This window comes from Trachurus japonicus, unplaced genomic scaffold (genome assembly GCF_045865225.1).
Source record: "Trachurus japonicus isolate A0001 unplaced genomic scaffold, Traja_1.0 AP031099.1".
Taxonomy (NCBI): Eukaryota; Metazoa; Chordata; class Actinopteri; order Carangiformes; family Carangidae; genus Trachurus; species Trachurus japonicus.
Window position 1 is genome coordinate 2,992 of NW_028221232.1, and position 10,762 is coordinate 13,753.

Below are 10,762 nucleotides of genomic sequence, written 5' to 3' on the forward strand. Positions count from 1 at the left end.
TTTCCTTCTTTGACAAACACAGCTTGTGTCCAATAGTATTTTAGAAAAAAACAAAAGAGCAGACCTGAAAGTAACGAGTACTTTTCAGTCTTCCTAGAAATTAACTTGAGTAAAAGTAAAAATATTTGTCTTGGAAATGTATTCAAGTAAGAGTAATAAGTACCAAAGGAATCTAATACTCAAGTAAAGTACAACTCCTCTGGATATGTAAGTACAGTATTAAGTACAGTACTCAAGTAAATGTACTCCATTACTGTCCACCACTGTCTCCAAGTAAAAGTATATAAAAGGTACAAAACAAAATGAAATTAAATCTCTATAGCTCAAAGTCGAATCGGGTCGATGTCACTGTAAAGAGACTCTACCAGGTCTGGATTGTTGTGCTGTTTGTTGCAAATCACACGGTGATGTTGGGAGTCGGGGTCCTGAGAACATATCGCTTTGTCATCCCAGCAGTAATCACGCAGATGCCCCCACACCCACCTGCTAAATTACACTGCATGGCTCCAGGAAGTCGTGTAGCTACTGTAGCACACTCATTTACACCACCAGCCTATGCAAATGCAGCAGTTTGCACGAGCCGCTGCAGTTTCAGCCCTGCACCGGAGGCTATCATGTAATTTGATCGGACAACTTAGACGGGTGTTATTACTTCTGAAAAAAAAAAGATATGCATAAAAAACAAAAAGGACATAATAATGTGACATTGTCAGAGGTGCTAAGCTGAAGCTGAAATTGTGTCATGCTCTCTTTATGTGCAATTTCAGGTACATTACAGCCACAATTTCACACCTTTATTTTAATTAAAGGTTGGATTCAGTTCATTCAGTACATAAATCATTATTGCAGATGATTTCAAGTTGAACTGTTTTTTGTCCCTATACAAGCTGATATATCCCTGTGAAAAGAGAAGTCACATTTCTCAAAATGATAGATTTGCTTGTAACGCGAGTGGATAATGTTGATGATTATTTGTTTTTTGCACACACACCTATATCATTCTCAGTTTGTACTGTAGTGTCCTGGCACATGATTTATGGTTTGGCCACAGAGGAGGTGGTGTCACCCTGACAGGAAGCAGATGTAACCACCGGTCAGCGGCCACTGGGAAACAGCTCACACACACATACACACACATACACACACACTCGTATGCACGTACACATCCACCAGTGTCTCGGTTAAAGCCACAAACCCTCAGCTCTCTGTATTGAGGACAACGTAACAAGTTTACTCACAGGGTTCATGGGTCCAGGTCTTCTCATAGCGAGAAATAAAATAAGATAAAAAAAAACAATGTAAAGCAGATACATTTTTACTGAATCGTCTATATTACAATATCACACCAAAATAGACATGTGGAGCATTATACCAGTCTCTTAAAAATGAAAGTGTATCAAACTCAAAACTAAGCTATAGGGAGAAAATAGGCTACACACCAAACCTGGACTCACGATTAAAATAACATGACTGACATTTTGGTGCATTGTCTAGATGCAAATTGGGAAAACTCTTTGTTGTTTGACATCTACTAATCTAGTGACTGTGTCCTTTTCACTAGAGAACCGTAAACCTTGTGCAATTCTTTCTAAAAAAATCATGAGTCATGGTGCAAAACTGACAAACATCAAATGAGAGAACTTGATGATCTCTGAGCTTTTATGTGTTGTCATCTGACTGCTCACTCAGTGTGGTGGAGCAACAGTTTGTGGGATTTACGTCGTCTTCGCCAATATTTCATCGCAATAACCGTTTGCTTTGTCTATTTCAATTTTTAAAAGTGGGGGAAAAAAATGTGTCTGCAGTGTTTTCATGCAAGAAATGTTCAAAAAAATTGCAATTATCCCATATGAACACAATATATAAGAGACTGAAGTAGTGTATTTCTTAAGGACGTGCAGCCTTGGTTAAATACGTTGTGTGCTTCGCTTGGCTCTTGCTGTCAATCAAAAGCAGCTGATTGTGTCTGTGGTGAGAAATCATCTCGTCGAGACTGGCGAAAACCTGAGAAAGAGGGAGAGAAAAAGGGGAGAGAGGTTACCAAACCAAATAACTGACAAACATAACATAACATAATCCTGTTCTTGATGAAACCCCCATCCCACCCTCACCTCTTCGTTCTTCTTTCCCTCTTTTCCCAGAGCGTAGCCATGTGTCTCCAGCAGGAAGCGGATGGGAATATTGTACACCTTCTGCTGGTAGAAGACGACGAGGGTGTACGGCTGGCGCGAGGTCTGAGTCGAGCTGTTTCGGATGAGGAAGGCGCCGTCCTACAACACATGAGGACAAATTAGAGGACAATCTGAGTGAAACTAATGAGAGTAAGTTTAGTTTAGGTTATTAGTTTATTAAGGGACAGTGTTCAATTACATTAATATTCCATCTGTAGTCCCTACACATAACATAAAAAATGAAAAAATACACAGAAAACACAGACCACAAGCTACTATACAAAGGTGATACATAGAATGACACAATTAGACAATAGACAACACTTAGACAATACAGAAACATGTATGAGGTAGGCAAAGTGCAAAGTGCTCATAGCAGCATGATTATGCATATAGTAGCCTAATGATAATAATAAATAAATATGGAAATAGTAAAAATAAAACGTTAAGAGTTGCAACAGTGGCAGACGTAATACCAACAATGGTAATTCGCAGTTACAAAAAATAAAAAATTACCAGCTATGGTAATAAGTAATGATAAAAAAATAAAAAAAGAATGATTGGTGAGGTTATAAAAAGACTCTTGAACCTATCGTGCAGAGTGCAGGAAAGGAAAATGGGAAAAACAGATCAGTCGTGGAGGCCCTGAAGGCGTCTGACGCAAGTTTGGCTTTTGTTTGAGTTTTAGAGTTCAAGTGTCAGTGAGAACATGCACAAACACAAACAAGTTTCTTCACGGCCCGTGCAGCACCCTGGCCTTAAGCATTTGTATCTGCATGTAAATAAAAAAGTAATTGCACTTGAAAACAACCCCCCCCCCCCTTCTCCTCCTCCTCCCATCATTATCTGCTTATTCACCATGAAGGAAAACATCAGACTTTACCTTGTTGACCCTCTGTAGGAGATCATCAGCTGTCTTTCTGTTGCAGTCTCCAGCAAACCACTCTTTACTCTGGGAGATGACAGACAGGAAGTGTATCAGTTACAGAGATTTAATCCCATATTTAACAGTGGTGGAAAGTAACTAAATACATGTTTTCAAATATAAATATTCAAGTGCAAGTACAGTTCTGAGGTGTTTGTATTCACTCTCCTCTATACTTCTATACTTCGCCACATTTAAAAGGTATATGTTAAACTTTTTAATCCACTACGATTATGTCACTTCTAAAAGTACTGCAAGATTGCATGTTAAACATCATATCAAACAGTCATAAAATACAGCAAGAAACCCACTGTCTACTTGAGGCCCTTCATAGTGGAAGATATCTGTGTGTTTTATTTGACAAACACAGTTTGAACCTCAAAGAGCTAAAATTATCGATTATAGAAAACGTTCATGCAGAGAAACTATCCATTTACTGACCCCATTACTTTAAAGGTCTGTAGGTTTAGTACTGCTGCATTAAAATGTCAAACAAATAACATTTTTAAACCAATAAACAATAAAGTCTAACATTAATGAATCAGTACTAATCAAATAATGTCATATATGACCTTATATCATCACTTGGGGCCAGGTTTTGATACTTCTTTTTGCTGCTAATAAATGCCACTGTAATGAAATAATGTAACACAGTTGTATTTACGCTTTAACTGGAAGTTTTGAAAACTTCATGTTAGATTGTCTGTGACAGACACTGTACCTCATTCCCTGGTTCTTTGGATGGCCTCATACCACCATAGGAGGCTGGAAAACAAATAGAAGATATTTGAATTACATGAAGAGAAGAAACTATGCAACCCAACCCCAAAATGATCATCATCATCCCTCAGGATTTAAATGAAAAAGAGTGAGCTTACCCCCCGGCTTAGGACCTGTCATAGGAAGATTTGGAGGGCTAGAATAAAGACGGGAAGGCTGAAGTTATACACTGAATTTAAATCTGATACATGCTCTTGTGAATGGAGTCGGTTAATCTCTCATCTGTTTCGCCTCTTACCTGGCTTTAGCTTCCTTCAGGCTCACAGGAAGAGGAGGCTTCACACTCGGGGTCGGAGGGGGGAGTTTGGTCGGAAACGTGGCCCGTCTTCCTTCAACTGAAGGAGCTAAAGAGGCAAGATAATATGCACTCTTCATCATCAAATTTGTGTTGATATTTGATGAGTTTTAACGAGTAAAGAAGATCTGCTTTTTACCTGTTTCATTTAAGGAAGGCAAGAGTGAATTCTGAAAAAGAGGAAAGAGATGTTACTAACTTAAAGCAGATATCAGTGGAATGTTTTTGTTAATATAAGTCCTAAATAGTCCTATTTTCCGTCAGCAATCACTTACATGAAGTATTTCAGCCTAAACACGAGTCTCTCCGTCACTCTGCTCTGCTGTAACCCGAGGAGAAAATTTTCCTTGTGGGATACAAGTGTTATCCAATGAGGGGAGAGAACGGCATGAAGGGCTGTGTGTGCAGCCAAGGGATGCGCGTGAATGTGGTGACGTAGCACGAGGACCAATTGATGCCTGACAAGGGCGGGGGCTGCTAACTCATGGTGCGTTCAAGGAAACTCGTACTTTGTGTTTTTCCTTCCTGTGAAGTCATACCAGTTCGATCTGGTACGAGTTCACGGGTCGGAAGTTACGAGTGGCCGTTATAGGGAACTTTCACAGACAACAGGACGGTAAAAACACGAGCTACGGGTTACCTGGAACGCTACCAAGTCGTAGTTGTGACTTGAAGCTGTAACTTACGGTTTCAAAAGCCTGCCTTGAACACAGCATTAGCCGAAACGGCCGTGCCACTGATATCTGCTTTAACTTCCTACATGGGAAATGGTCCTATCATGGAAATACAGAATTAAACCGACAACTTTCTAATGCAGCGTTTATCTCACGTTTCACTTTAAATTAGGACGAAGCTTAGCATAAGGAAATGATAAGAGTAAGTCCAGAGATGAATAGACACACACACTCACAGACTTGGCTCTGGGAACAGGAGGCTTCATCCTGCAGATAAAGCAGATGTTTAGTACCACTACCTCAACCACATTTGAATTTTTCTGCTGATTGAACTGTGAAGCCAATTTTATCACAGGTTATTTAATTTTTAGTGCATATTGTCATGTTTTGGTTTGGTGGTAGCATGAAAGCTGCTTCAATGGAAGGTGAGATTCACTTACATGGGTATGGGAGATGGAGGCATCGGCCTCATTGGCCCACGTGGGGGCGGGGCGCAGGCTGAGGAGCAGAGAGAGAGAGAGAGCAAATCTTAATTATCATGTTTTCCATCAAGTGGAAATGTAACCTAGCTGTCTTTGTGTGTGGTGGATATGTTGAAATAGTTGCTGGCAGACAGACAGACAGATGGTGCTTGTGAAATGGGAGTCAACCTACCTGCTGTTGGCTCCAAATACAGGTCATCATTATCTTCCTGAAACACAAGATGTGTATAGAGCATATTTATGTACGAACACAATGTGTAAAATCTGAAGAATTCCTGATCCTTGTTTTTATTAGGCAAGGCAAGGCAAGGCAATTTTATTTGTATAGCCCATTTTTACAGTTTGTCTCAAAAGGCTTTACATGGCATCGTAACAACATCCTCTGTCCTTAGACCCTCACATCGACTGAGGAAAAACTCCATAGAAAACCCTTTTAACAGCTCATATCATTAGTTAACTGATATGAGCTTGCCTCTTCATTATGCATTTAGCTTTTGGCATTTGTGTGTTTATAAAATTCAGTTCCTTGGTGCAAGTGTCTCTGACTGAACTCATGTCTCAGGCTGCACTCAGATTTATCTCTGAATCCTCCCCTCGCCCAGGCAAACAGCAGATAATCGGCTGCTGAACGAGGCATCTACATTCTATGGGCGTATTACGAAACAATGGGCCACTGGGTACAGACACATTATAGGTTCCCCTCGCCTCGCACCTCCTACATAGGCCCGAGATCCGCAGACTGAAAGCAGCGCTGTCTGTAGGCATTTTACGCCTCTTTCAGTGACATTTTACAGGAGTAATCTGCAGTGTTTACTTCACACTGAGGAGATGAAGAGAGGTTGCACGATTGAAAGCACTATACAAAATATTACAGAAAAAGAAAAGAAAAACCTGAGTTGCCAGATCTGATTCTCTTGAAGTTGCTGGGTTTTATTTGAAGAGGTTTACTGATTTGACTAAAATTGATTCAAAAGTTATGAAGGGGAAAAAAGACAGATGTTGGATTAGGTTTGGCCAGCAGATGCAGATTATTAACAAAAACACAACCAGGACATCAGCACATTACTGGGATAGTTCACCCAAAATTCAAATATCACTCATTATCTACTCACCCTCATGTCGACTAAGAGCTGTGAGAATTTTCAGAGTCCTCCGTGCCTTCTCTGAGTTACGGGGGGGGGGGGGTCCGTGCAGCAGTATTTGTCCATATAATGGTTGTGAATGGATACCACTTTTCTTCGTCCAAAAAGACACACCAAAAAACATCCAAATACCTCCATACTGCTCGTCTGTAATGTCCCTCTTGTATTGAAGCCCCGACATGAGAAATTGTTCCGCCGGTCAGTGCGAAAGAGCAGTGAACCGAGACACTGGGAGCTTCAGCTACAAACAAGCTTAAAATATAGACTTATTTAATTTTTTCGGAACAATTTCTCATGTTGGGGCTTCAAAACAAGAGGGACATTACAGACAAGCGGTATGTAGCCCCCCCCCCCCCGTAACTCAGAGAAGGCACGGAGGAAAATTCTCACAGCTCTTAGTCGACATGAGAGTGAGTAGATAATGAAATGAATGAAATTTGAATTTTGGGTGAACTATCCCTTTAACCTGAGTCTGACATTTTGCAATAAAAAGAATGAGAGGGGAAAAAAAAAAAAAAAACTTCACTTCACAGATGCTCGGAGCCGTTAGTCCTTTGAGCCTGTGCCCAGTTCGACCTGTTCACTAATCCAGGCTTGATTGGCCCAACTTGGCTTGGTGAGAAACGGTTTCATCTGAATGCCATGATGGCCTGCACAGTTGTCCGGCCATCATCCCTGCTCATATGGTTTGATTTTTACTTAAAAAAAGGCCCTAATTAGCAAGCAACCCTTCTGCTAAAGAGACACACAAGAGCGCACATGAATCATCATGTCCCTCGACCCTCGACCTGTCCTGCAAAAGAAGAAAAACTCACCTGTTCCTCATTTGGATCCAGATACACATCTGAAACACAGAGGGGAAAATTTCACAGTGATATGAGGTGCGACCTCTAGTGGTGGCGAGAGGCCTCAGCAAAAAAAAAGTTAGTATAACATGAGAGTGCCTACAGTCAAACACACCATGAGCCACCTATTCAATTAAGTCATTAATCAATTCATTACTTAAAGGAGAAATCCATCTCTCTTTTCATAACACATTGTCAGTAACTAAATACAGTTACAGAAACACAGCACTTAGGTACAAGTTTGTGATACTTGCACAACATGTTTTGTAGTATTTCCATTTTTATCTACCATAATGTTTCTGCTCCACCGCAGTTCAGCGGCTTTGACTTCACTAAAATGTATATTGTATGTAGTTACTGGACTCTAAATAATAATAATAAAACTGAAAAAAAGATAATTATGACACATTATCTATATTATATAGGTGGCAGCATAAGATAAGACATGGGAAACATTTAAAAATGATTTCACCTTTACAAACTGCAATATTAAAGTGATGCAAGTCCTTCTACTTTTAGAAGTTTCCTGTATATTGTGATAGTATTAGTTTTGTAATTTCTGTTAATTCTGAAAAGCAGGAGTAGTGAGTACTGAGAATTTCTTCCACCATTAGTTATAGCCTAATATTCTTTTATGTGAAAGATATGAATGTATTCAGGAAATTGTAAAAACAAATATGTCTCCATGTATTGCACCGATGGGTTAAAAAGAATTTCAGGTAATCAGATCATGACCTCTGACCTTGCGCACATAAGAGGATGTGGAAATCATAACCTCTCCCGCTGAGACAGTGCAATAAGTAACTTCTTTATTTTTTATTTCACAATTTTGGCAACATATTTAGCTGCTTGCTTGCTGACACACTAAGGTGCAGTTCAATGGCAGGGCAGAAGGGGGCACTCTCTTCTTTGTTTCTGCTTCTTATCTACCCACTCCTTGTTGCATTTATGTATTCACTGTTGGAAACATTGAGGACAATACATTGTTGACTGTGCATTGTGTCATTTTTTCCCCCCAGTAACAGCAAATGTAAATTCTTTCATGGTGCGATTTTTTATCAAAGACCCATTTCTTTAAATAGAACATGACTAATAAAACAAATAGGGACGTTTATACCTCCCTCTCTCTGTCTATAGTCATTTTACAGTCTGCATGCTGCATCAAAAAGGGCTAATCTGTGTTATATGGTGGAGGGGGATTTCTGTACCTTCCTCTGTGTTGGGTGCAGGGACTGGAGCGGGTACAGACCGCACCGGCGGTGGGGGCATCATCTTGTTTCTCCCCGGCTTCTCAGTTCTGTCTATTTCAGGTGCTGGGAGGGGAAAAGTTGTATGAAAAATACTCAAGAGGGTTGGCATTTATATATATATATTAAAAAAAATGCAATGTAGCTTGTGCAGTTGCAGATGGATACAGATGGATGACTCACGTTTCCTGGTGTTGGTTTCGTAGCTGAAAGCATCTGCACGTTGCTGAGGCTTCTGTATAGTGAAATCATGTTGTTGTTATGACATCAAAGGTTACACTTCAATCACTCTTAACATCTCTTGACAGATACAGATACAGAGAGACACACAAACACATTATTACCAGAGCTTTTCCCGGCCTGGGTGGAGGAGCAGCTTGCCTCTGTGGAACAGCAGGGCTGGACGTCCTCTCTGCACAAAGTTGCATCAGTTAGCAGGAAAAAGTTCAGTCTTATATTGTCTCACTGATCATCTGTTTTGAACTATTTATTAACCCTATTGGCCGCGTAATGACTCAGTGTTGTGTTGTGTTACCCAGGTAAACATTCTCCTCCACTTGTCTCGGTGGGACTTTCACAGCTGGACGCTCACATGGAGGTGCCTCGTACATGTCGCCCTCCTCATCGTCCTGCCACGAGAAGGTGTGAATATGAAACTGCTATAAAAGTGCATGCATGTTGTATTTTAAGAATATGAGCTCATTCGTTCTCAGTTGTGGTTTCAGTCGAGTGAGACCATAGGTAAACCGACCGGAAGGAAGCCCATGCCATGTCTACATCTTACGGTATTTTGTTTACAGCAGTGTAACATTGGTAAGGAAAGTCAGTGAAAAGCCAAAGAGAAAAAATATATTATAATTAAAAAAGGGAGATCCTCCGCGCTTCAGCTTGACGAACTCTGGACCGGTGCGTCTCAGGGCTGGAGACGAGCAGTGGAGACAAAGGGAGGACGCTGGAGCACACGGTCAAATAATAAACATTTATTGAGGTGCGGCTGCTAACGGAGCTGTTCAGTGGACGGGGGGTTTAAATCCCGTGCCTGCATCTCTGATTGGGAGAGCAGGGAAACACGTCATATCACAACGGCTCACGTGATAGGCTACCACAGCAATAATATAAGTGTAATGAATACAATAAAGTTACAATGTATACAGGGACATGATTTCAATCAAGAGCATGATTAAATATACAAAATAGTAACAATAGTACAATAAGCCACGTAAGGGCACCATTCATAAAAAACAAGACAAATTCATCTCTTCGTTAAGACCATTTGGCTCCATGGTGTTTAGGGTAAAAATCCAGAAGGCTTCTCTCTGCAGGAGTTTTTTGATAATGTTACCACCTCTCGATGGTGGGATGATTTTTTCGATCCCCCAGAATTTGAGGGTGGCAACTGAACCATGTTTGGCCTGATCATAATGCCTGGCCATTGCATATGTCAGGTTTTTAGTCCGGATGGCATTTTTGTGTTCAGCGATCCTGACTTTGAGTTGTCTTTTTGTCTGTCCAACATAAACTAAACCACACGGACACTTCAACATGTAAACAACATGAGTGCTGTTACAGTTAATAAAGTTGTTAATCTTGTAAGATTTTCCTGTGCGTGGGTGTGTGAATGTTTTAACGTTAGATGTGTTGGAACAGTGAGCACAGTGGCCGCAGCGATGGAAGCCTGCAGGTGGAGGTGGAAGCCAGGAGGAGGGAGGCGGCACACGGCTGTCAGAGTGGACGAGGCGGTCCTTCAGGTTACGTGCTCGCCTGAAAGTGATGAGTGGAGGCTGTGCAGAAAAGTTCTTAAGGGATGGATCACTTTTAATAATATGCCAGTGTTTTAAAACAGTTTCTTTGATCTGACTGGCCATGGGATTGAAATTCGTGGAGAAACAGAGGCGAGGGGGTGATGCGGGTTTAGGTTTTTTAACCAGGAGGGCGTGTCTGTCGGAGCAGGATGCTCTCTGATAGGCTGTTTCAATCAACGAATGGGAATAGCCTCTCGCTCTGAAGCGCTCTCTCATAGAGTCTGCTTTGATGTTAAATTCTTCGTCTGAACTACAGTTTCTGCGGAGTCTTAGGAATTGGCCGGTGGGAATATTCTTGATAAGTTGTGTAGAGTGATTACTGTCTGCTCTGAGGAGTGTGTTTCTACTGAGAGGCTTGCGGAATATAGTTGTTTGCAAATTAATTATATATTATAATTA

The 10,762-nt window shown here is 40.9% G+C and overlaps 1 protein-coding gene across 1 annotated transcript; it reads right to left on the reverse strand.

Annotated features, from left to right (window-relative positions):
- Positions 1-1,301: 1,301 nt before the first annotated feature.
- Positions 1,302-9,233, reverse strand: LOC146959762 (B-cell linker protein-like). The gene is made up of 15 exons (XM_085772930.1): positions 9,097-9,233; positions 8,906-8,973; positions 8,745-8,796; positions 8,523-8,627; positions 7,285-7,313; positions 5,500-5,536; positions 5,286-5,343; positions 5,082-5,112; positions 4,311-4,341; positions 4,115-4,220; positions 3,975-4,012; positions 3,818-3,861; positions 3,055-3,123; positions 2,112-2,270; positions 1,302-2,004 (listed from the first exon to the last, which is right to left on the reverse strand). Exons 1-15 carry the CDS (start codon positions 9,170-9,172, stop codon positions 1,888-1,890), a joined length of 1,020 nt encoding a protein of 339 aa, XP_085629056.1. The 5' UTR covers positions 9,173-9,233; the 3' UTR covers positions 1,302-1,887.
- Positions 9,234-10,762: the final 1,529 nt, after the last annotated feature.